The following is a 27,089-nucleotide window of genomic DNA, read 5'->3' as shown; positions in this document are numbered from 1 at the left end:
GCTTCCGGCTGAGCAGGGAGCCCAACGTGGGGTTCGATCCCAGGACCCTGGGATCATGACCTGAGCCACAGGCAGATGCTTAACGACTGAGCCACCCAGGCGCCCCAGAGTGGGAGATTTTAAAAAACCCACATGCCCTTCAGAGGTCATTATTTAAAAAACAAAAAAAACATCAATTTCATAGAATCTTTTCTGTTTTGTTCATACTAGGGATATATAGATAAAACTACTATTGAGATTTATGAACAAAAATTCCTAGAGAAAGTTAGAAGAACTCAGTGGTGTTTATATATTAAGAGAATACAGTGAATATATCTTAAGTATTCTGAATAGGATCAGAATTCAATTTAGAATTCATAATTAGTTGAAATATTAGATTCATTACATCTTACGTATCTTTATAAAGAAAATTTGGAAATAAAAGCTTTATCTAGTTCCCTGTTTTTAAGAACATTTTTATGCTGTGCCAACCTGATCCATTTCTAGATGATAAAAATTGAGCCACTTCTCCCTTACTCTCCTTGTTCCCTGAGGATCTCTAATGCTTCCCCAAAGAAGGTGCTGCCATGTGGGCTTTACAAAGCTTACAGTAAACAAGCTCCCTAAGGACAAGCAGTGAGGCTCAGTGAAGTCCTAGGGGCTGCAGTGCCAACTGCCCTGTAGAGAAACTGTTCACTCCATCAAGCATGAAGCCCACTAGTGATGGAGCCAACGTGGCAGTGTAATGGCAGCTGCATTCTCTGCCATTCTTTTTTTTTTTTTAAGATTTTATTTATTTATTTGAGAGAGATCACAAGCGGGGAGGAGAGGGAGAAGCAAGCTCCCACCGAGCAGAGAGCCCAATGCGGGGCTCGATGCCAGGACCCCAGCACCATGACCCAAGCCGAAGGCAGACGCCCAACCAACTGAGCCACCCAGGCGCCCCTCTGCCAATCTTATTACAATCCAAATCACTGATAAGAGTACAGAGCCCACAGGAGATACAGAGGCTACATCCAAGGGGAATTTGGCCCCAAAGCAGAGCCAAAAGACAAACCATGCCTGCTTAATAATTTGTCTTTTTCTTTAACTGGAATTCTCACATTAAATGCAGCACTACAAATAGCACACAACCATGGTAAGTAAGAAGTTCTGAGTATGGGCCTTGGACCAACATTATTGGCATCACCTAAGAACTTATTAGAAAGGCAAATTCTCAAGCCCCACCTCAGACGGACTGAATCCAAAACTCTAGGTAGGAGGCCCAGCAAGCTTTATTTCTACAAGTCCTTCAGGTGAGTCTGGAACTCAAAGAAGCAAATATCCTTTTATACGTTCTTTAATTTAAGAAAGAGACTTAAAAAGAGAGAGAGAAAGAGAGAGATAAAATGATCCAAAAAACTATGTATTAAGGTTTGAAACCAGAGCTGGGTTCTAAATTTAGCCCTTCAACCTGTAAGATAAATATACATACATCATGATGAATGCTAACTAGACTGTGATCATTTCACAATAGATACAAATATTGAACATGCTATACACCTCAAGCTAATACGATGTTACATGTTGATTACGCTTCAATAAAAAAACATGCATGTATACATCAAAGCAATCTAGCTTAATACAAGAACCATATAATAAATGTTTTGACCCTTACTAGATATCTTAAAAATTGCTCAATTTAGGTTTTAGGTATACAGAAGTTTTTTAATACTATTCTTCTATTTCCTTATGTTTGAAAACTTTTATAATGAAAAGAAAAATTTTTTATTTTTTTCTAAGAAAGCAAGTGGCGGTGGGGGAGGAAGAGCCACCCAGAACATTTTTAATAAATTAGTTGATGACAGGGACGCCTGAGTGGCTCAGTCAGTTGAGCATGGGACTCTTGATTTTGGCTCAGGTCATGATCTCAGGGTCATGGGATCGAGCCCTCTGTCAGGCTCCACACTCAGCAGGGAGTCCACTTCAGGATTTTCTCTCTCCCTCTGCCCCCACCCCCACTGCACTTGCATTCTCTCTCTCAAAAACAAATCTTTTAAATAAATAAATAATTAAAAAACCTTTAACATAGATTTTAAAAGTATTTTGGTATTATTTCTGATTTTAATTAAATGAAATCTTAGACCTATTCTTATTTTCTAAGACATGATTTCTAATTTCCATTAGCTTCAGAAGTTTGGGAATTACGTTTACCACCTGAAAGCTCTCACCTTTATGATCTATTCTGCCCAGAGACATTCCTGGACGAAGATTATGGCTGATAATCTGAATTAAATCTTCACGATTTGTGCTTTGTGGGCACCATATTTCTGTAAACCGGTTTCTTAAGGCAGGAGACAGCTGTAAGAAACAAAAATTTCAATTTGAATGTAATACTTATGAGGAAAACTAGAAAATAAATCCTTTGACAGAGTATTAGCTGATGAGTCTAACGAATACCAGATGCTTCTTTTATTACCTCTACTACAATTGAAGACCTACTTTATCCTGACTCCTTCCATAGGTCATCTCATTCGTCTCCACCACAACCTCCAAGACAGTATTCCCATCACTTTCTTTATAGACAGAGTGCAGAACTTCAAGGTGTCATAGAATAGGTGGTGCAAGTTGAAGTCCAGCCCCAGTGGGAGACCCCCAAACCTGAATACTTCCCCTAAGCAAAGGCCCTTCCTTTACCTTCAGTTACATAACCAGTGCTTTCAAGAAAATAAAAGCTGTTGTCCCACAGGGGAGAGCTGTCTGAAGTAGAAAGAGAAAACATCTTTTATGTGGCTCAAAGGGGGACAGTGAAATTATTAAGGAGGTACATATTTTACCTCTGTATAACAAAGAATTGTTTGTCCTTCCAGTCTTTTATGGCCTTCGCCCTGAAAATGGATTCCTCCTACCCTTCTTACCCTTCCCCTATGTCAATTAACCCGTATTAACAAGCATATACAATGCCACATATGCACGTAACTATTAGCTTATTATTGCTTTCCTTTTACTTGATAAACTCCATCCATCTGCCTGGCCTACTGCAGCAGGACTAGCAGCAATGCCTATACTCAGGAGCAGCTTAGTCAAGACCCAGTGAATGTGTGAGTGTTCCTTGCTGCTGTCCTAGACAAGCAGTGCCATTGGTCTTTGGCATCTTACCCTCACTCTGCCTGCTAGGGAGGCAAAAACAAAAAAGAACCTTCCCTTAGGTAAAAGTTGGCAATCTTTTTCTAAGAAAAACTTGAACTATCCTAACTTAAGCTAACCTTAACACACACAACCTTGAAATCAGATCTTTCTAAGCTATTCTCACTTGCCAAAGAAACACTTTTCATATTATGTTTGAAGCTGTGATGTGTTTCTTCTTATTTTTTTCTTTCTTCTCTTCAGAACATTTCAAGAAGCATAGTGATAATCTTTTTTATTACGCTACAGAGGAAAATCAGGCCTGAAGCATCATGTTCACATTTCAGGGACCCAACAAGTTACCAAGAACTTTAACTACTTTCATTCACAACCCCTGTTTCTTCTCATTGTCCCTGACCTATCACCACATCACCATTTTCCTAACAGACCAGGATCCCACACACAACACAGACTTCTCCACTGAGAGGCTTCACAAGCCTGAAAGCCAAGGTGTGTTCAGGGTATTGGATCCTGGCTGGATCCTAACACCACCCTCTGAACAAAAGGCTGCTCTCCACCTTTTCCTTTACCAATAACCCACATAACCGCTGGAGAGAACAGATACGCTCCACCTGCAAAACCCGAAGAGGTTCCTGGCTGCAACATTTTTGTCACTTTAAAACACTAAGAGCCACACTCGTGTTTAAGAGAGGAGACTCCAGAAACAGAGTTTAAGATTAAATTTCAGTTTCAACTTTCTCATCCATGAAAGTAGGAAAATAACTTTCACACAGAGTTCTTGTGAGAATTTGTTATGGTAACATATGTAAAGAGCTGGGCAAAGTGACTGAAACAATGAAATTTCAGGCACACACAGTGAGATATTAAAACAAGGAAATGATTATGTCAGAATTTCTCAACTTTGTAATAATTCTAAAATATCTTTCTAGGTTAATTTTTACCCAATATAAAATTCCAAATGCATTTTTACATATTATATTTATAGCTGCCAGTGAGCTGAGGTCAAAAACTGGAAAAAAATTATGCTTCAGGAACACAATTTTACCTCTTTTTTTCCGAAGTCGCCCCCAGGGTTCATGGTTGCTAAGATACGGAATTTTTTCCCAGCAGTCAACAACTCTACCTCATTATCCTTGTCCTCTACACTGCCTTTTTCAGCTAATACCAGGGACTTTTCCACTTCAAGGACACTAAAAGACAGAAAAATTGGAGAATATAAGATTAGAAAAGGCTTATGTATCCTTTCTATTTTGTGGTCTTTAACTTCTTTTCAAAAGGAAAAAAGTTATATCCTCTGCTGAGCTTTTACTTTAGTTAACACTTTCCTAGCACATATTTTAAAATGATTCATTATCCCAATTCCTGTGTAATGGAACAATATTTCTGAACAAAAGAAAAAAAAAATCCCTTTATCCACTTATGCCCCATTAAGGCATTTGTTTTAAAAATGAGTGTCTTGTATGCAAATACTCATGGCAGCATTATTCATAAAAGTAGAAATAACCCAAACAAACCCAAATACCATCAAGTGGTGAATGGATAAAAAATATGGTATATCTATACAATGAAATGCTCTTAGGAATAAAAAGGAACAAACTACTAACATAGGCTACAACATGGATGACCCTCAAAACAATGCCAATTTATGTGCAATGTGCTGAAAAGACAATTACAATTTTTTTTTTTTTTTAACAGAGAGTAATTTGGTAGTGGCCTGGAGCAGAAGGTGGCATCAGAAATATACTGTAAAGGGGCAGAAGGGATCCGACTGGTATGGTGGGAATGTAAAACAGGATTATGGTGCAAAACTCAGGAAATTTACTTACTAAAACTTATTGAATTACACATTTAAAATGGATACATTTTGGGGTGCCTGGGTGGCTCAGTCGTTAAGCGTCTGGCTCAGGCCATGATCCCAGAGTCCTGGGATTGAGCCCCGCTTCTGGCTCCCTACTTGGCCGGAAGCCTACTTCTCCCTCTCCCACTCCCCCTGCTTGTGTTCTCTCTCTCTCTGTGTCTCTCTCTGTCATATAAATAAATAAAATCTTCTAAAAAAATGAAATAAAATGGATACATTTTATGGTATGTAAATTAAACTTCAAAAAAGAAAAATAGGTATACATCAAAATTCATATTAGTCTGAGATTTTGAGGTCATACAGCCAATATAACATCTAGAATTCTGATTCTAGTTCTTTGAAGAATTTAGATAATGGTCACATAAAGTGCCTTAAAAAAGAGTTTTAACTTCGGTTCATTTGCTTTAGCCTCACGCCATTCCACAGTCCCATCTTTCTGATTATTGATAGCGAAACAGAAACTAGCCCTCTTAAACTACTCTGAGTGCTAAAGCAAAACAAAAAAAAAACCAAAAAAACAGTAACTCATTATCATTTTCAAACATTTACTATGCACCTATGAAGAACATTACTGTGCAGAAGAATTAATATCTATGAAAACCAGACCAGTATTCCATATTCTATGGAATATTATTTAGCCATAAAAAGGAATGAAATCTTGCCATTTGCAATAATATGGATAGAGCTACAGAGTAGAATGCTAAGTGAAATGCTAAGTCAAAGAAAAATACCATATGATTTCACTCATATGTGGAATTTAAGAAACAAAACAAACGAACAAAGAAAAAAAAAGAGAACAACCAAGAAACAGACTTTTAACCATAGGGGAAAAAAATTGATGGTTACCAGAGGGGAGGCAGGTGGGGGGATGGATGAAATAGGTGAATGGGATTAAGAGTAGCCATATCATGGTGAGCACTATGTAATGTATAGAATTGTAGCATCACTATACTGTACACCTGAAACTAATATAATGGTACATGTTAACTACATGGGAACTTTTAATTAAAAATTTTTTAAAAAATTTAAAAAAATTTTTTAATTACTTAATTAAAAAATAACCAGACCAGTGAAAACATCACACACAGGGCAAAACTCTTACACATATACCTATTGAGTCTTTCCAGGACAGAGTCATCAGCCAATGAGATCTCATCCAAGAGAAAAAAGCCATCTTCTTTCATGGCCAGAACAAGAGGACCATCATGCCACTCAAAAAGTCTTGATGTATCAATTTCTTCCTACAATTTGGAAAAGAAGGTGTGAAATTAACGAGCAGTGGCTCCACAAGACAATACACATGTAGCTAGCTGGTGTCTGCTGGAGTAAGTGGTCATTCAGAATAAAGCCTGCACAACAGTATGCTCATGAAAGTTCCTTGTGGACAAGTGAAAATCTAAAGATACATATCAAACCTGGGATCAAAACCTCACCATGAATAAATTCCACAGCTGACTCACGCACAAATCCAACTGCAATTCTTTAAATGAACGATGAACACATTATTCGCTACCGAACAAACCTTGTCCTTTGGCTTCTGTCTCACCGGTCGCAGCCCCCCCAGGAAGTCCGATGTCTCCATGTGTAAATGGCAGTTGACAGAGTATAGTTTCTGATTTGCCAAGCCTGCAAACACCTGACAGATCGTAGTTTTCCCACACCTGTTCAAGGGATACATACCAGATTAATAAGGACCATAAATTCCAAATATAAAAGCACAAACACTCCTGTCAGCACAAGAGGAGTGCTCTGGTGAGAGCCTCACTGCAGCAGCAGACACTGCTGGCCAACACAGGGCCTCTGCACTCTGAGCTTAGGACACCCTTCCCCCAAACACCAGCACCCTACGGTGTTCCTTATCCAAAAAAGCACACACTGCCTGAATTCCATCCTTTTCCATTTCTACCAACAACCACCAAGGGATGGGAAAGAAATCTAATCCTTACAGACTTTCAAGAGACAGGAGCTCATTTGCTGTTCTCTACAGATCTATAGAATGAATGGCACTATTTAAAAGAATTACAAAGAAAAAAACAACTCCAGTGATAATAATGCAAGAATTCATTCTTTTCTATCACCTGAAGAGGAAAGCAAACAGTAATAGGTCTCTTACATGATCCTTTAAAAAAAAAAAGAAAAAGTGGAAGGGAGAAAAGGAAAAAAAAAAAACAAAACAAAGATTGCATTCCCGATAATCCTTCACAGATAACTCAAGTACTCCTATGGAACTGAACTGAATCATCATAATGAGTTACTGTCACAGAAGCATAGGACTTTACCCAGTGTCTCCAACTAGCAGCACTGGTTCACCAAATTCCAGTGCCCTTCCCACCAGCATCGCCAGTCTCCGCATGCCCTCAGTCCACACAATGTGGCTGAACGTAGACTCCAATGTGGATACCTGAGTGGACAATTTACCTATAAAATGTAGAATAAAGATTTAGCTTCTAATAGTACAGCTCAATTCATTTCCTCTGGATATTCTGACCTACTCACTCAGTAATTTTAGGACATTTTCCTTGGAGAAGAGGGATTGAGGACACAATTTTTTCTTGAAATGTTTTTCAAGGACCTCTTGAATCACATCAATCTCCTCCTGCTTCCTGACTCGGCCTGCGAGAAGCATAAATCCTTAAAAAAAAAAAAAAAAATCATTAAGTGTCAAGTTATAATACCAAGGGATATTGAGAATATGGAGCAACAGCAACTCTTACTAGGTGCTGGTGGAGAGGGTATCTAAAGAACTACTTTGGAAAATTGGGAGAACCTACTGCAACTAACCACATGCCTGCCCTGTGCCCAGCAACAGGACTTCCGGGTAGACCCAAACACAAATGAACATGTGTGCACCAAAAGACATATATAGGAATGTTCAGAGCAGTTCTATTCATAATAGCTAGAAAGTGGAAATAACCCAAATGTCCACCAACAAGAGAATGAATAAACATATTATAGTATCTCCATACAATGGGTTACAGAACAATAATGAAAAAAAGAATGAATTCCTAATACACCTAACAGCATGGCTGAACCTCACATTAGGTTGGGTGAAAAGAAGTCAAACCCAAAGAGTACACATTGCATGATACTAGCTGAAGCTCAAGCACAGGCAAAAATCAGTGGTGATAGAGGTCAGAGCAGTGGCTACCTCCAGGGGAGGTTAAGACTGGCAGGAACCATGAAGGAATCCTTTGAGGTACTGGAAAATGTTCTATACTTTGGCCTAGGTGATGATTTACATGGTACACACATATGTAAAAAAAACTATATCTAGCTTATACATGAAAAAATAAAGCACTACATTCACTTTACTATATGGTATACCTTGATTAAAGAGTGTTTTAAGTTTTTTAAAAGAACATGTTCCTCCATCTATCTACTCTTTACCAGTAAAGAAAAAAATACAACTCTCATGGGTTAGTTTTATTTACTCTCCTTATTAACCACTCCATTAAGGACTCATTAGTACCTTTCAAATCAGAAGATTCTGAAATGCTTTCTTTCCTATAGAGAAACATATAAATTCTTCCCATGGATTAAACCAAAATAAGCAATCATGAGTCTCACATGCCATAACTGCCTTCCCTCAGAACTACGATAGTATCTGACCAACCTGTCAGTTTTCTTTTTTTTTTTTTTAAGATTTTATTTATTTACCTGACAGAGAGAAAGTGCATGCACCCAAGCGCACAAGCAAGCACAAGTAGGGGGGAGGGGTAGAGGAAGAAGGAGAAGATGCAGGGATCGATCCCAGAACCCTGGGATCATGACCAGAGCCGAAGGCAGATGCTTACCAACTGAGCCACCCAGGCGCCCCAACAGTTTTCTGTATAAGGCACAAGGATGACTATCTATGATTAGTGAGTTGCAGATAAATAGTCCACAAAGACACCACCAACTACCCGCCAAAACTCTTATATGGGCATTGTGCCCCTATCTGACTCCTACATGAAGTCACCTGAAGCAAAGAGAAAACTATTGAAACCCAAACATACTAGCACAGAGGCCTGCAGAAAAGAACCATTTTCAAAAGCAACTGGCTCTTGAGGAAGAAAGACTATTTTTGGAATACTCAGTAAAATGTATATATTGACCACAATTTGGGAAAGATTTATTTTAATAAGGTTTGATATTTGACATAACTTCACAGTTTGAGAGCATTTCCAACTGAAAGCATACCATCGTTGGCTAAATGCTGTAGCCAGTCATACTCTTTCTCGGTCTGTTCAGCCAATCTATATCTTTCAGCCCATCGAAACAGATCACGAAGGGTGATGAAGCCCTGTTTTCCAGCAAACACTGAAGAACTTCTGCGATAGGACTATTAAAATATCAAAACAAATGAAAAAGGGCAATGGCAAGCACACTGTACAACTTATATAAAATTTTTAACAAATTTATGCTCCCATAAAAATGATTCATTCCATTAAGACTAATTTTTTAAAAAAGTAAATGGACTGCAATCATTTGAAGATAAATATCCAAACTTGTGTTTAAAAATATAAATTCCAAAGCACAACAACAAAAGAAAGGAATTCTATTTCCTATATCATATATAAAAAATTATGAATACAAATGATGGCAAACACGCAGAAACATCAATCCTATAATGTGGGAACACAGTAGTAAGATTGCCAATTATTATTGGCTTTCTAGAAATTAAAAGTATATTAATTCTGATAAAGGACACCATAAAATGGGATATTCAAAAAACTAAGAAACTGTAGCTTTGCAGAATTGACAAGGGAGAGACATAAAAAGGATATCTTTAGTTATGTCCATTCAAGGACTAGATCCATTTAAAAAACAAAAATTGTAGTTTATCAATGCCAAATTCCAATCTAAACAAAATGTTCCAAAATTATCCACAAGTAGAGAATTGTTGCCATATATGACTATGAGAAAAACTGTAACACGATATCAAACAGTTCACTTACAAACCAAAAAATGGATACTAATGGAGTGCATTTTAAGATAATATCCTTACTCTGAGAAAAAAATAAATGGAGGGACTGCTGTGTCTACCTGAGAAGGCTATCAAATTTTAAATTTCCATCACGAAATCTAATCAGTACGTTCCATTTGAAACTAAGTGAGAGAGAGATGAAATACCTGAAGGTCCAGCATGACTTTAACCAACTTGCTACAATAGGAGGGTGGCAAACTACAGCGCTTATGCAAGATTGTTTCTAACTCAGAACTAGGCAATTCATCAAAATGCAATTCCACAAACCGATTCCTGAAGGCTCTAGAAAGCACCTAGGAAACACACAGGAAAAAAACATGATAAAAAGAGCCTCTCACCCAGTTTCCAAAATGGAGGCTCTACTATTCACCACAAAAAGAAAAACCTTTCAAAAGTAGTAAAAACATCTCAGTCTTACCAAAAAAGATTTATTACTTTATGGGGTAACAAATGGGAATAAGGGACAAATGCTACACACCTTTCTGCCTCCATAAAGTCCCGGGGGATTCTGGGTTGCAAAAAGCATAAACCGAGGGTGAGCTTTAACAACTTCTTGTGTTTCTGTGATGAGCAATTCACGGTTATCATCCAGCAATCTGTTCAGTGCCTCTAACACATCAGTAGGGGCCAAATTTAATTCATCTAAAATAATCCAGTAGCCCTTTCTCATAGCATCAATAAGAACACCTTAGAAAAAACAACACTGAGGATTAGTGCAGAAATTAGTCCAAAGTTTTAAAAAATGTTATATATGAATCAACCAATCCTAGACCATTACACTTCAAAACAAATTACTCCCTGCAGCTAGTCATGCGCCAAAACAATTTGTGATGTCAAATATCAAGGAAGCATAATTTTCCTAATCATTTCACACAGAAGGGGAGCCAAGGCTGACAAATATCACATTTCCAATTTATTTTTCCCCCTGCAGTCTAATTTCATTTAAATCACCACATTCTCATATTTACTCTCAGCTTCCCTCTGTTCGACGCTCACCACATTTTTCTGAGTCTCTAGGAAATAAAGTAGCAGTTCAACTGCACTCTACAAAACTTGGTCCTAGTCCTCTGTACAGCTGACAAGATCAGTGGGGCCCAAAGGAAGCTGGATCCCTAACCATCCTCCCTTAACCAGGGAGATCAGGGAGAAAGACAAACCAGCTGTTATGGCAAAGGTCCATGTGCCTCAATTGGAAAGGATGAAGTTTACCTGGGGAAATGGGTTTAAAAGAATGAACACCTATACCCATGGAATGAAATAATAATCCTACCTTCTTTAAACACAAGCTTCCCTGAAGAGTCAGATGTATAACAACCAATGTACTCTTGAATATCCGTGTGTTCGTGATTGTTAATACGCACACAATGGTTACCAGAAGCTGCAGCCAGCCACCGGATAAGGCTTGTTTTACCAACTGATGTCTCTCCCTGAATCAACACTGGATAGGTTCTTGAAAAGATCAGCCAATAAAGCAATTTAAGAAAAAAAAAGACAGAAACCAGAATTCAAGTTGTGTTAAAAAGAATGTATCATTTATCACCATAAAAAAACATTTTTATATACCTATACACCACTAATGGAATGTTTCTTAAGCCCTGAGAAGTTTCTGTGTAAAAGGAGTTCCTCAGAAAATACTGAGGAAAGCAATCTCAACCTTTCTTATAGTACTTGTGAGAAACAGTAAATGGGACTAGCTGTTACTCAAATAATGGATGATGAGTATCCATCAGCAAAATACTGGCAAACAAGCTTAAAGATGGCCAAAATAATCTGCATCTGTATTGCTTCCACCAAAAGGTGCAACTAGAAACAATGCTTTGTGCCAGGAGAGAAGTACTGACTTGAGAAGGAATTATTTACTTAGCCAATGAACAACAATAAAGCACTTTTAAAATTAAGGAGGTAAGACTAGAATGTCATCAATGCCTATGCTGGTAAAACTTCAGGGCAGCAAGAGAAAAGGTCCACACACCCTGCAGAAACAACTCGGACTATGTCTCTCAGGTTTAGCTTAACAGAAGACGTAAGAATGTAGGTCTCATCTATTGTAGGTTCCTTCTCTCCCACCGAAATCCAGTATCCTTCAATCTGGATAAGCCGGCCTCCTTTTGGTTCTGGAATAGGCTGAAAGACAAAAAAGTTAGAGAAATAACCCATAGTCTCATGACAACTATGACATTCTTTCAGAGAGGGGTGTAAAGTAGGAAAAGAGGTTATCACCAAAAATGCTGCCCCATTCTAGATGGTGATGGTGAATCCAAAGTAATCCTAAGTCTCTAATAAGGTTCTTTCTTAAGAGTAAGGAATCAACATAAAAACAAGCCTGTTAGTTGGTAAACCACTTTCTCAGCATCTTTCACTCCCATGTTATTCTAGAATTTCCTTTGTCAAACTGAAATGGTGGTTGTGTTTAATAACAAGAAAAAAACATGCCCAACCATCAATCAGATGGCAAGTGTGTATACAAACTCTGGTATAAGCAACAAAATACTATGTAACCATTAGAAACCATGTCACAGTGATCCCTGGTACAGACACAAAACTGTAGGATATAGTTAGGCTAAGAAAGGAAGCTACAGAACAGTATTATGAGATGGTTCCTTTTAAGGCATTTATATTAGATATATGTATTAGAATTTGCCCTTGCTAAGTGAAATAAGTCAGTCAGGACAAGACAAATACCATATGATTTCACGCATACGTGGAATTTAAGAAACAAAAATGAACAACAACAAAAAAAGACAAACCAAAAAACAGACTCTTAACAATACAGAACAAACTGATGGTTATCAGAGGGGAGGTGGGTGGGGACATGGTGAAACAAGAGTACAATTAGCTTCAGCAACGAGTAACATACAGATTTGTTGAATCACTATGTTGTATACCTGAAATTAATATAACACTGTATATTAAATATACTGGAATTAAAGTAAAAAGAAAGAATTTGCCTTGATAAATCTATACACACACTGTGAGAATTTGAATATATAAGAAAATACATATATGATTTAGGTGGAAAGGTAAAAGGTTTAAATCTCTAAAGAGTAGGAGTAAGAATTTTGGGAATTTTCACCATCTAAGACACCACCTAATTTTTTTTGGAACAAACGGATTACTTTTATAATTAGAAACAAGTTTTGTTAAAAAAATGAAATTTTGATAATTCAGCCTTTCATTTACGTTAAACAAGTCAAGAAATCAAACAACATACCTGCTTCAGCAGACTTTTTACATTGCCAGAGACAATGTGTTGACAAATGAGCTTCTGAACTATTGGGTGTGATGCCCTGTCAAGCTGTGTTAAGAAACCCAAACAAAAGCCCTAGGAAAAAAACCAAATATGCATAAAACTAATTACCCTTCTGCAATAACAGGCCAACTTATTTCAGGAACAAAATTCAACCTCTTGGGGGGTTCTGGTTCCCAGAACAACTTTTAAATGTGATATGATGGTAGAAAAAGGTCAGGATCACTCTGGTTTGTCCTGGGCTGAGCTGACTAAATGGAATGCACAGGCAAACCTGACATTTGCATCACCAATCCCTCCCATCCAATGGTGAGCCCACCCAAGCACAGATTTTAGAAAGACCTCATAGGGGCGCCTGGGTGGCTCAGTTGGTTAAGCGACTGCCTTCGGCTCAGGTCATAATCCTGGAGTCCTGGGATCGAGTCCAGCATCGGATTCCCTGCTCAGCAGGGAGTCTGCTTCTCCCTCTGACCCTCCCCCCTCTCATGTGCTCTCTCTCTCTCTCATTCTCTCTCTTTCAAATAAATAAACAAATAAATCTTTTAAAAAAAAGAAAGACCTCATAGAGCGAGCGCTGGATGTTGCTACACGGATTGGAAGCTGCAAATCGCAGAGCTCTGCAAAGAGTCCGAAGGCTGTAGTGAGGTCTATGGCCAGTTCCATCCACCAATTTTGTCCCAGAGTCTTTCCGCAGAGCTGTGTACAAGCTACAAAAAGGACGGAGTTCAAATGACTTTATTAACTAATAAGCATTCACTATTTTGCCATTATTCCCATTTTTTTACACAAGGCCCAAAAGCCATTTTTATAGAATTGGATAGTTAAGCTTACATACAATTTCCTAGAGCATTCATCAAAACCTTTCAGACATTCTCTTTTGAATCTATTTTCCAGGGCTCCCTGCTCAGTGGGGAGTCTGCTTCTCCCTCTGCCCCTCCCCTCTGCTCATGCACTCTATCTCTCGCTCTCTCTCAAATAAATAAATAAACTCTTTTTTTAAAAAAATCTATTTTTCACACACTTACACTCTTTCAAAAGAAGGATATATCAATTTCCTTTAGGACGAAAAGAGGAGAGAGGTGAAAAACATCAGATTCTTAACAAAAAGACAGTAAGACAGGAGAAGCCCTTAGTAAGAATATACAGAGTCCAGGGGCACGTGGGTGGCTCAGTCTGTTAAGCACCCAACTCTTGATTTCGGCTCAGGTCACGATCTCAGGGTTGTGGAATCAAGCCCCGTATCAGGGTCTGCGCTCAGAGAGGAGACTGCTTGAAATTCTCTCTCCCTCCCTCTCTGTGCCTCCAACCCCCAACCCCTGTGCACTCTAAAATAAATAAATCTTTAAAAAAAAATGATACACACACACACACATACACACACACACACACACACACACACACACACAGAGTCCAAACATAGTGTTCCAGAGTCAGCTCTAATACAATAGGGAAATAAAGTCCCTGTGTGATGGAGAAGCACACAGAAAAAAAATCATGGTGTTTTGAAAGGTCATAGGTATGGCCATAATCAACAATGACAAAATGTTAAAAAGCATGAAAATATGGTGACTGTTACTGTTATCATTACCACACACTTTAGAATACTAGAAGATGACAAGACGAAAGAAGTTTCAGACTGAAACATGAAATACAAGAAATTTAAAATTTCTTTTTAAGATCAAGAGTAACCAAATGTGTGTCACAGATGAAATCTAAGTTCTTGCCCGATAAGATTTGACTTGCCTCTTTGCAATCTAGCTACACATTCTTTCTTTTGTATAAAGAATCTACATTTTAGAAGGGGTTATTACAAATGGAACACTTACTACTTATACTACTAGCATTTTACAAGAGCCTCTGCTTTATCTAGTCTGTTTTATCTCTGCTTTTGAATTTTAACCACACATATTTATACTTTTGTCCAAATATTCTTGGCTAACAGAAGTGTTCCAATTTTAGTATGCGGTATTGGTAAACCATTCCAAAGCATTTTCACAGATGCCTCCTTAACTATTCTATCTACAATAGGGCTCCACTGGGGCGCCTGGGTGACTCAGTTGGTTAAGCGCCTGCCTTCAGTTCAGGTCATGATCCCAGCGTCCTGGGATCAAGTCCTCTGTTGGGCTCCCTGCTCAGCAGGGAGTCTGCTTCTCCCCGTCTCTTGCCCTGCTCGTGCCCTCTCTCTCCCCCTGCCTCTCCCCCGCCTCACGCCCTGCTCTCTCTATCAAATAAAATCTTAAAAAGTGGGGGGGGCTCCAAGCTTTATGTGTTATTTTTCTTCACTTACCATAACCTAAGATTATGTTTCTCCTGCTTTCTGTGTTGATAGTTCTCTTGCAAACATGGTGAACATTCCTAAAACCCACCAGAATTTCTGCACGAAGTATGGCAAGCACCAACCCCACAAAGTGACACAGTACAAGAAAGGCACAGATTCTCCTTATGCCCAAGGAAAGCGGCATTATGACAGGAAGCAGAGTGGCTATGGTGGGCAGACTAAGTTGATTTTCTGGAAAAATGCTAAAATTACAAGAAGATTGTGCTGAGGCTTGAATGTGTTGAGCCCAACTGCAGATCTAAGAGAATGCTGGCTATTAAGGGATGTAAGCATTCTGAACTGGGAGGAGATAAGAAGAGAAAGGGCCAACTGATCCAGTTCTAAGCTTCATATTTTATGATATTATGAAGAAAATAAAATATTGAGGTTATAGTCACTTCAAAAAAATTATAGTGTGTATGTAGCTCCTTATTATCTTCACCTCTTGAATTAAAAGCTCCATGAGGAGCTTACTTATATTTATCTTATTTATAGCTGTATCCCTAGCACCTGGGCAACTCAATAATTATTTGTACAAAAAAAGGGAACAAACCACAAAATGCAAAGTAAAACATTAATATGATCCTATTTCAAAACCTTTATGTACTGTTTAGTTCTTTCTAGGCAACACAGACAAAATTAACTAAGTGATGTGCCCAGAATGAAAGCATTCGTTTTTGACAGAGCCCGTACTAGAATTCAGGTTGTCTATATAAAAGACTGTGCCCTTTCCACAAAGCATTAAAAAAAAAAACAAAAATCATGGGGTGCCTGGGTGGCTCAGTTGGTTAAGCTTCAGCTCAGGTAGAGCCCCACATCGGGTTCCCTGCTCAGCGGGGAGCCTGCTTCTCCCTCTCCCTCTGCCTGCCGCTCCCCCTGCTTGTGCTCTCTCTGTGTCTCTCTGTCAAATAAATAAATAAAATCTTAAAAAAAAAAAAAAAAAAAGCCCAGAAACAGAAATAAAGGCTCAAGAGGAATGCCTGGGTGGCTCAGTTGGTTATGCATCTGCCATCGGCTCAGGTCATGATCCCAGGGTCCTGGGATTGAGTCCTGCATAGGGCTCCTTGCTCAGCAGGAGCCTGCCTCTCCCCCTGCTTGTGCGTGTATGCTGACAAATAAATAAGATCTTTAAAAAAAAATTAAAATACAAGGCACCTGGGAGGCTCAGTCGTTAAACTTCTGTCTTCAGCTCAGGTCATGATCCCAGGGTCCTGGGATCGAGCCCCGTATTGGGCTCCCTGCTCAGTGGGAAGCCTGCTTCTCCCTCTGCCGCTCCCCCTGCTTGTGCTCTCTCGCTTGCACTGTCTTTCAAATAAATAAATAAAATCTTAAAAAGAATTAAAAAATAAAACATTTTACTTTAAAGGTGTTACTTGTTGGTTTTTCTTTCTTGGGGCACCTGGATGGCTCAGTCTTTAAGTGTTTGCCTTCAGCTCAGGTCATGATCCCAGGGTCCTGGGATGGAGCCCGGCATCGGGCTCCCTGCTCCGCGGGAAGCCTGCTTCTCCCTCTCCCACTCCCCCTACTTGTGTTCCCTCTCTCGCTGTGTCTCTGTCAAATAAATAAATAAAATCTTTAAAAAAATATAAAATAAAATGCTTTGCAGTTTAGAAAATGCACTCTTATAAAAAAAAAGAAGAAGAAAAAAAAAAGGTTCAAGAAAGCATCAAGCCACATGGCCAATCTGTACTTTATTCAGCTAAGCCTCAATTCTAAACCTAAATCACTCATTGTATCAACCTTTTCCTCCATGCATCCCATGTAACTAGCATGCAAATTGCTAAAAGTAAGATTTCATCAAGACATATCAAAATACAAGCCATTTACATTCCAGGGATGCAAACTCCTGGCTATGAATACAAAAGTAATTAGGAGAGCATTATCTAATTGTTTACATATTCTCATCGATGATAATTCTTAAGCTTTCAGTGTAGCTTCATTAGGAAAATCCATGGGAATTCATAAGGTTCCAACTTTAAAATAGAAACCTTAATGATAATCCTTCTCTAGTCAGAAGCAAAAAAAGAAGTAATATATGTGCATGAGGCACACATTTTTATGTTCAGGTGAAAAATTTATAAAGAGAAACCAAAGAGAACCTACTTGATGATTCCTTGAACTGTGGTCTTATTCACACTCAGTCCTTTCAGATAATCCACAATAAGAATTTGTAAATCTTCTTTACTTTCCAATTCTTCTACATAAAGTTCTGTGAACCTGTAAGACAATGATTATTAAATAACAACAACTTTTTAGGAAGTTAATACAGCTATTCTGACAAAAAAATACAAAACACAAGGGGCGCCTGAGTGGCTCAGTCAGTTAAGCATCTGCCTTAGGCTCAGGCCATGATCCCAGGGTCCTGGGATTGAACCCCTCCTTGAGCTCCCTACTCAGCAGGGAGCCGGCTTTTCCCTCTCCCTCTGCCCCTACCCTGGGTTTTCTCTCACCGCCCCCCCAACCTCACATGCTTGCTCTCAAAAAAAAAAAATCTTAAAAAAAAAAAAAAAAAATACAGGGGCGCCTGGGTGGCTCAGTCATTAAGCGTCTGCCTTAGGCTCAGATCATGATCCCAGAGTTCTGGGATCAAGCCCCGCATTGGGCTCCCTGCTCCGTAGGAAGCCTGCTTCTCCCTTACCCACTCCCCCTGCTTGTGTTCCCTCTCTCGCTGTGTCTCTGCCAAATAAATAAATAAAATCTTAAAAAAAAAAAAATTAAAAAAAAAACAAAACACAAGAAGTTATGTAAACTCATTTTAACTGCTTATAAAATATGAAAGCCTTTCATCTAGATACAAACTGACCATAATGAAACAGAAGAAGATAAGACCTTTATCCTTATTTTCACAGGTGTTACTATAACGGCATGTGATAGAAAAATACATGCAACAACAAAAAGCACCCTCATCATCAAAAATAAAATCACTGGAGCAAAGGAAAATACAATGCTTATAGTTTATAAAATTTTCCTAAGAAGGTTTTATTATTCTTCTAATGGGAGGGAGGAATCTAATAAAATTTTAGCACTATTTTAAAATTCAAAATTCAACAAAAGGTCACCAACAAAAATAAGATCATTTATTTTTTCCAAATGCTACATACATAAAATACCAACAAAATACCTTGTTGGTGTCAGTGTTTAATGAACACTGAAAATTAAAAGGCCTTTTACAAATCACTGGCCTCATCCAAGAGGATTCAGTTCCTAAAATGCACTTATACTGTTATATGTTCTACTGTTTTATCAGTATGTGAAGGTTTTTCTGATAGCTATAAGGTTATTTGAAGGAGGAAAAAATTTTATGTTCTACAATATTTGTGAGCCACTAAGTATCATACAAATAAGCCAAAGGAAAAAATTCTCCAGTGTTCTGGAGTCCTCTGTATTCCTACCACCTAGAGAAGATAGAGGAATATGACAAATAAGGAAGGATTCCTCTTATCAGAGATCAAGAAATTTCAAGCATGGTTATGAGGTTTGGTTATGTTAATATTATCAATCAATAAAGTGAACTTTAAAGAAAAAAAAAAATCCCCAGGATTCAGGCCGTGTCCCTTCACCTGTTTCTTATTCCTGGTGGGAGATTTCTTTTGCCCACATCTGTTGCTGGGTTCATACAGGCAAATAAACGGAAGTCAGGATGACGAACCAGTGGTTCTGTTAAGAGAAAATTATAAATTCTCAACTGGTAACATCAAGTGATCAGCCACAGGTGCCCAGGGGAAGACTATCTAACTCCACAGAACCTCAGGCCAGGAAACCCTGCCTCAGACTCAGCGGGTTTGGTGCTGGCTGCTCAAACCATCCTTGCTTTTTCTGAAACCCCACTGAAACCAATTTCTAGACCTATGTACCAACTTAATCTTATGCTGCCCTTCCACTACCTTTTAAGGTATAGCTATTCATTATTATTTATATTTTATCACCTATTCACCAGCATATATTTTGTCACTCAGTGTGCATGTCTACTGTCTACTACCCAAGTAACTTAAATTCTTACTCTTTGCACTCCCAATGCCACCTAACTTGGCAGAAAATTAGTACTATGGAATGAACACTTGGAGGACTATGTAATCCACCTAACCAAAAGAATCTTACTCTAAAGAGGCCAAAACGGGGCGCCTGGGTGGCTCAGTCATTAAGCGTCTGCCTTCGGCTCAGATCATGATCCCAGGGTCCTGGGATCAAGCCCCGCATCGGGCTCCCTGCTCAGCGGGAAGCCTGCTTCTCCCTCTCCCACTCCCCCTGCTTGTGTTCCCTCTCTCGCTGTCTCTCTGTCAAATAAATAAATAAATAATCTAAAAAATAAATAAATAAACAAATAAAGAGGCCAAAAGGCCTGGCACCAAATCAAACCTCAATGGGATCAAGTGCTACCTGTGTCTCCTCGATCCAGCAACACCAGGGAGCCAGAAGAACCTTCAAGTAAACCACTGAGACATTCTAATGTTTCTGGAGCAGCCAGATTAATCTCATCCAACAAGATCCACTCTCCCTTCTTTACGGCCTGAGATAGTGTACCCTAAAAGAAGAGAAAGTAAACTGTTAAAAATCCATTGCAAATAAAGATACACTCACCAAGAGCAGTTATGTAAGCAGGTTTAGAAACAAGAAGTGAGGACAAACCTTGTGCTTGAAGAGCTTTCACCCTCAATGCCAAATGCCTGCCAGCTAGTTGTAAGAGCTAAGGCCAAGTAAACATTTTTAAATGTCCAGAAGGGTCAAGAGAATATCTTTGAGCCTAACAGAGGGGTGCAACAAACTAAATCATCTCAGTAGACAGATGGTCAGGTAACTAATAACTTATAATGTATTTAGATGTTTATAAGTACCCAAATGGTTATTAAAAGCATCCAAAATAAATAGGTGATGAATATGCAAAGATGAGATAAATGACTAAATCAATAGAGTGCCGTGGTTGTTAAATACATAGCCTTTCACATTTGCTGGAGAAAATCAAACTAAATCTTTCCTCCTCTTCACTGATTTATCTCTTCAAGTTCTATTTCCAAGAGCACTGAAAAATCTTAAAATCCACTCAGTTGACACATCAAAAACTAAATTGTTTTATTATTAAATGGCTTTATACTTTTGTTTTCATGATGATCCTATCAGAATCTTCTATAAACTTAATTGAAAATAAAACAGAACAAATGTATTGAATTCCAGCATAATGCCAAGTCATGAAATAGGTATAAACCCTATTTTGAGAGCACTTGACATCCTAATTGGTTATTTTAAAAATAATCCTATTAAGATTAAGCATTGATGACCAAATTTCTCACACTGATGGACATGATCCAGTGACCTTCTCGCTCACCAAAACACCACCTCAAACAAGAGTCCTACCTCCTTTTAGGGTGTAGTCTAAAGTATGTCACAGAAACAATTTTTTAAAATAAGAATTTAAAAAGCTTAAGTCATGAAAATTTAATTAAGTTGGTTCTTTCCACAGGGTGAGAGGACAGAAAACAGTAGAGCTACCCATTTGCTGGAATAGAAAGTGAGGCCTTGGGGTGCCTGGGTAGCTCAGTCATTAAGTGTCTGCCTTCGGCTCAAGTCATGATCCCAGGGTCCTGGGATCGAGCCCCACATCAGGCTCCTGGGATCGAGCCCCACATCAGGCTCCCTGCTCGGCAGGAAGCCTGCTTCTCCCTCTCCCACTCCCCCTGCTTGTGTTCCTGCTCTTGCTATCTCTCTGTCAAATAAATAAATAAAATCTTTAAAAAAAAAAGAAAGAAAGAAAGAAAGAAAGTGAGGCCTCAAGTGAATAGATCCAAATCTATCCCCCCAATCCCTTACCATGAAACAGAGTTCACTAACTGTCCTCAACTACAACTTTAAAAATAATGGTGCTAATCAAGGCCTTATAATTTCCATAAAGGACATTTTTCAGAAATCTTCCCCCCCGAAGTATTATTTCATTAGTGTTTATTAAGTTTTAAACACCAAGCACTAAAAATATCAACATTAAGAGAATACAAAATAGTAGCCTGCCTAAACTTGCATTTTGCATCAAATCAACATTCCTTTAACCTAAATAACTGAACCAAAATACCTCTACAAATGCAAACAATAGAGCATTTTCAGTCATTTTCATCTGTTGTTGAGCATGGTTGAGTCTAAGACCAAATGCTTCCCATTTCTCTTTTAGGAGTAACCCTAGAAAAGAATAAAGACAAGAATTTAACATACATTTTAGGTTGTAATACATAGAACTTAAACACAAACAAACAAAACTCACATAAAAATCAAACATCTTAGATGTATAAAAAAAATAAATCCAAATACTTATATACTGTTATGTGTCAGCCACTATAGTAATCAGTTCATTTATATGCATATGTACATTAGCTAATTCTTTCACCCCTCACAACAGCCGTTTGAAGTAGGTATCCTTTTCCCCATTTTATGGAGGAGGAAGCACAGAGAAGATAACTAAGCTACCAAAAGCCCCTTGGCTGTAGAATCCAGCTTTTTGGAAATAACTTATTTTCTAAGGAAATGTGACTTATTGACCAGTAAGTGGTACCTGTACAGCAATATTACCAACCATGTTTTTATGGAAATCATGCCTAGAATCACAAGAACAGCAGTATTTCAGAATTAGTCATCTTTGCCCTAAGTCTAGAAAGCTCCAATTTATATGGCTTCATTCTTCCCCACACTCTTCTCCTAATTCTTTAAGGGAATCCAAGTTTGTCTGCCTGATGCACAGCAAAGCCAATCGCGGAGACACCAAGTGTGCAGCAAGCATTTATTCAAAAGGCAGCTGAATGAGGAGACTCTGGACAAGCAAGCCTCAAATCCGCCCTTCCCGAAGAAAGAGTCATATTTACAGGCAAGCGAAAACAGGTCTGGGTAAAATGTTGTATCTGTGGTTTTAGTCTGCAGCTGCGCTTATTATTGGTCCCATTAACCCCTCGGTTACCAGTTTCAATCCCCACTGTCTTTTTTTTTTTTTTTTAGATTTTATTTATTTGAGAAAGAGCAAGAGTAAGAGAACACAAGCAGGAGGAGTGACAGAGGGAAAAACAGACTCCCCACTGAGCAGGGAGCCCAACATAGGGCTCGATCCCAGGACCATAGGACCATGACCTGAACCAAAGGCAAGTGCTTAACCGACTGAGCCACCCAGGAGCCCCACCTCCCCGAATGTCTTTGATCATGATTCATTCTTGAGGGAATTGGGACGACAACAGCTCTAGCTACTTCTGCCTGAAACAGGGTGCAGTTTTGGGGTTTGAGGAATAAAACAACTTCGTGCCTTCTTGGAAATATTCCCTGGTACTTGGCTTAACATGTACCTTCTGCTTGACCAAAACAGTAGTTTCTTCTTTGGTTGTTTGGAGCAACATCGGAAAGCTGACATATACAGCAACTAGACAAGCTACTAAAAGCAGCTGAAGTCCTTTATTTCCATGCAGCTAATACACTTCATCAAAAACAAGGAGCTTTACAATCTGGGAAAGAGTTGTATACCCAACGCTCTTTCTTGTCACTCCATCTCATTTTTCTGCTGTGGCTGACGACTGCATTATCACCAGTCAGTTCTTTCACAGCGATGCTCGGAAGTTCTAGATGTTTGCTGAATTTGTCGCTGGTACTGGAAGTAGTCTCAAACACAACTGACTGGATTCTATTGAATCTCCTCATTCCTGTAAAAGCCAGCTGCCTGATCTAAGTCTTCGATATAAACTGGTTTTTCTTCAAAGCCAAATGGCATTAGTTCACTTGTAGGGGTTGGCTTGTGACACCAATGACACTAGTAAGAAGGTGAATGCAGGAAATATTTAATTCTGGAGAAGAACACTCATATTATAGCAGGTGGATCCTGGAGTGCTGACACAGCACCTCCTACAATGACCAGGTGGGTTCAATCAGCTTCAGTGGCCACTACCTGGGTACACCTCTCTGGTCTGTTTTTCTGCATGTCCATATATAGATCCTGTGCAGGTAAAAAGCAGGAAATCTGGCCACTGTTCTTTTCCTCTATTAGAGACACAGCTGTTCTTACAGTGACATTTCAAGCATGTACAAACACCATCACCTGGTGTCGAGTCTTTACTGCTTGTGGATTCAACCTGCTGTAAAGTATATAGCAAATCAGTAACCTCAAGTAATCACACTCATCTGTTAGTCTGTCTCCTGAAAAACACCTTAAGGTCTGTCGGGGTGGGGCACGTGGGTGGCACAGTCGGTTAAGTGGCCAACTCTTGGTTTCAGCTCAGGTCATGATCTGTCAGGGTCATGAGATCGAGCCCCAGGTTGGGCTCTGCACTCAGCACGGAGTCTGCTTAAGACTCTCTCTCCTTCTGCCCCTCCCCCCTCCCTCTCTCTAAAAATAAAACCTTAAAAAAAAAAAAAAACTGTCAGGGCTCACAAGAATAGTTAGCAAATTTTTGTTCCAAAGATGGTGGATGAAATCGGTGCCCAAGGTGTGCCACCATCCAAGGTTTGGGTGATCCTGGCTCTCAGGTGTTTTTGTCTTTCGTTCTCTAAGGTCAAAAGTTCCCTTTCCTTCCAACTAGCTCCATGAGCATGTACCAGGAAAGGGCTTCAGTATAGTGAAGCCATTATGTATGGGTATAAATTAACATTTTCCCCTTTTGACAAGAATATTTTTCTTAGAAAAACATCACAATTCAACATTGTTTCTTCTTAGCCTGAGTTTAATTGTTCTGGACCTTAGGTAAGAAGTTTGCTCCATATTTCATAAACCAGTCTTAGTCTTGAGAATAGGTCAGTTCTGTTAAACAGCTGTCTTAGCTCAGGAGGCAGTCCTGCAGGTGGGCTCTCAAAGTTAGGCCTGGTAAGGCTGCTAGGTAAGCAAGGTATCTGTAAGCAAGGTATCAAGCTGATATTTCCAAGGGGCTTTATCAGCTCCAAAAACTCAACCTACTTCCTTAAAGCCATCTGGTCACATTTGAGTCTATGCATTTCACCCTCAAATATGACATTCCAGTCAAAGCCTTGGTAATATAACCAATGTTTCCAGTGGTGTCCTGTTACAAGGAGAACAGATTCTTAGAGAACTTTTGCTAATAACTATAATTGCCATGAAAATATAAGAACTTTCACTGAGACTTTCTGAATTCTGGAGAAAAAAATAAATGTTTCATATTTGTTTACAAAGGAATATTGTATTAAATTTCTGTGAGTCATAGCTTAAGAGAAAAAGTTTCCTTAAATCCAGAAGAGCAAACATTAGAGAGCCAACAATATGTCAAACAAAAGTCATAAAAAAATAATCATTTTTCTCAATTCTTTTATTCCCATGTTATTCTACTTGAATCCAGCTTTTTCATTAGTTCCAGCAATTTTTACCTAGTTCAGTTTTATGATCTTAAAGGCATCAAAAAACTATTTGTCAAAAGTCCTTTCCATGAATTGCCTTGAAGCTGAAACATATTTGCAAGATTAGAGTAAAACAGTAACTATAAATGACAAAAGACTAAAAAATGGCCATGGTTAAAGATCTGATCAGAGTTCATTATAATGCAGCTGACAGGGAAATTTGGTTATTAGTGGGGCACACAACATTTTAATAATTAGAATTACAAGTGATGACACTGTACTAGGATATATTAAAATCTTATAACCTAGGAAGGTTTATCGTCACTTATTTGACAATGCTTCCCATGTAGTGACATATAAAATAAGCCTAATTAGTAAAAAAGACTTTATTCAGAAGTTGAACTTTGGGAAGTTTGTCAGAAGTATCAGAAAGTTTTGAAGCATATGCCAAAACAGGATTACAGATCATTACAAAACCTAATTACCTATCTAGCCAAGGCAGCAATAGAGATTCTAAAGGCAAATACAGAGGGTTACAGAGTTGTTAGCAACACTTAGAGGACTTTTAATATTGAGAAGATTCAACTTTCTTAAGTAATCAAGGACCTAATAGAGACAAAACATAGAAATTTTGTTTTTCTAAGCAGATCACATTTAAGATAAAGAAAAACCTTTGTTTACAATTTCTTATTAGATCAATAATCTAAGGAAACTACTATTTTAACATGAAAACCTAACTCCAATTTTATGCCAGTATACTTCCGATATTAACACTTACTCATTCCAACAAGATGAATTCTTTAAAAATTCATGAAGTCCCTTCCTTTTTCCTCCCTGTCATCTCCCATGTTGATATATACTTATCGGGATGAGGACATCCAGGGCACAGCGTGGATCTGATTTCTTGTGGTGGGTGGCAGTGATGTGCTGACCAGCATCTCCATCAGAAATGAAGGGCTCTCAGCTATAGGGGCACTGCCAACAGTCCTCAACTCTGAGATGCCATCAGGGACGGCCTCGACTGAAGACAGCTCTCTTGCCAAGGACATGCCCTCTTCCCAGGTGGTCACATCCAATGACTATTATGAAAGTCCAGCCCCAATTTTGCCCAAATTTAGGATGGTTCTGAAGGATAATCCAAATCTGTAACTCCTCAGAGAATCAGCTAAGGCTTCTTTTGATACTGTTTCACTGCTCAATTTCTGCCTAATCTTGCTGTCTTACTCTCTTCTTTTCCCCAGGTGTTGATCACTCCCTAATAAACTTCACATACTAATATCCATAATCTTAGTGCCTACCATGCACAAAATTCCTTTCCAAAGATTCCCTTGTCACAAACCTTCTACAACTTTCCTTTTTACATTCACATTTTGTCTTCAATTTTCCCTCTTTAAATAACCAGTCTCACTTTCCTTGCATACAGAGTTGTTTCCTTTATCATTTTCAGTAATTCTATGTATTAGAACTTTTAACTCTTAGAAACCTTAAATTTCTAGTAAAAACGAAGTAGTAACTACTTGTGAACTGTTTGTTGTACCGGCATTCTTTAGATTGGTGAATTTATGACATTAAAGAATTTTTAGAAATATATGCCTTATCTCAGCATGGCACAAAACATGTTTACTAACAAACCCAAATATCTTTAGTTTCTCTGTAATAAGAGGCCAAAATCAGATAAACCTATGTTTAGTAATGTTTTATCTTATTTAGAAACAATCTAGCTATTTAGAGACATCATTTAACTTAGTAAAACTTTAAAGTTTTAGGTTATCAAAGATTTTGAAAGCTACTGAAAAGTTTACCTGTAAACCTTTTTATCTTATTTACATTTGTTTGTTCTGAACAGTTATATTTAGATTACCCATAAAAACTTTAAAAGACAAAGTCATTCGCCCAAGCTATATATATATATTTTTAAAAAGTTATATCAACTTATTTGACTTAAGTAAATCCAGGCAGAATAAGAGTAATACTGATAATTCTAAAGACATATCTATTTTAATTGAACCAACAACCTAAAATTAACTTTACCGAATATTTTTTCAGATCATGTGAACCTGAAAAACTTGGGTTAGTTTCTGAGTTTTAGAATGGCCAACTCTCATAAGTACTTGCCTTCAAACTAACTTAAACAGTGCTCCTTTACAAACTAATTTTAGCAATACTATCCAGAGGTGGAGAAAATATCTCTTATTTACAACATACATGAACACGTATACGAATACACAAACAAGATACAAACAAAATATTACAGAACAAATCCAATTGAGAGATGGTATTATAATTTATGGATTCATTA

At 38.3% G+C, this 27,089-nt stretch overlaps 1 protein-coding gene and 1 pseudogene across 2 annotated transcripts in view; one reads left to right on the top strand and one right to left on the bottom strand.

The window, feature by feature from the left end:
- Positions 1-27,089, bottom strand: part of MDN1 (midasin AAA ATPase 1) — a 159,494-nt gene that overhangs the window by 88,898 nt on the left and 43,507 nt on the right. For both annotated transcript variants that reach the window (XM_032409275.1, XM_032409277.1), the window contains exons 17-33: positions 21,552-21,655; positions 19,871-20,015; positions 19,054-19,150; positions 17,597-17,710; positions 13,736-13,883; positions 13,141-13,251; positions 11,902-12,053; positions 11,200-11,378; positions 10,408-10,616; positions 10,076-10,222; positions 9,143-9,284; positions 7,460-7,594; positions 7,243-7,381; positions 6,486-6,624; positions 6,074-6,204; positions 4,151-4,295; positions 2,190-2,319 (exon numbers count right to left, since the gene is read on the bottom strand). In XM_032409275.1, coding sequence (XP_032265166.1) covers positions 2,190-2,319; positions 4,151-4,295; positions 6,074-6,204; positions 6,486-6,624; positions 7,243-7,381; positions 7,460-7,594; positions 9,143-9,284; positions 10,076-10,222; positions 10,408-10,616; positions 11,200-11,378; positions 11,902-12,053; positions 13,141-13,251; positions 13,736-13,883; positions 17,597-17,710; positions 19,054-19,150; positions 19,871-20,015; positions 21,552-21,655 — 2,367 coding nt within the window. The remainder of the gene's footprint in view (positions 1-2,189; positions 2,320-4,150; positions 4,296-6,073; positions 6,205-6,485; positions 6,625-7,242; positions 7,382-7,459; positions 7,595-9,142; positions 9,285-10,075; positions 10,223-10,407; positions 10,617-11,199; positions 11,379-11,901; positions 12,054-13,140; positions 13,252-13,735; positions 13,884-17,596; positions 17,711-19,053; positions 19,151-19,870; positions 20,016-21,551; positions 21,656-27,089) is intronic.
- LOC116635399 lies at positions 15,432-16,274 on the top strand (annotated as a pseudogene).

This window comes from Phoca vitulina, unplaced genomic scaffold (genome assembly GCF_004348235.1).
Source record: "Phoca vitulina isolate PV1807 unplaced genomic scaffold, GSC_HSeal_1.0 scaffold11, whole genome shotgun sequence".
Taxonomy (NCBI): domain Eukaryota; kingdom Metazoa; phylum Chordata; class Mammalia; order Carnivora; family Phocidae; genus Phoca; species Phoca vitulina.
The sequence above is the reverse complement of the archived record's forward strand: the minus strand, read 5'-3'. Positions and strand labels throughout refer to the sequence as shown.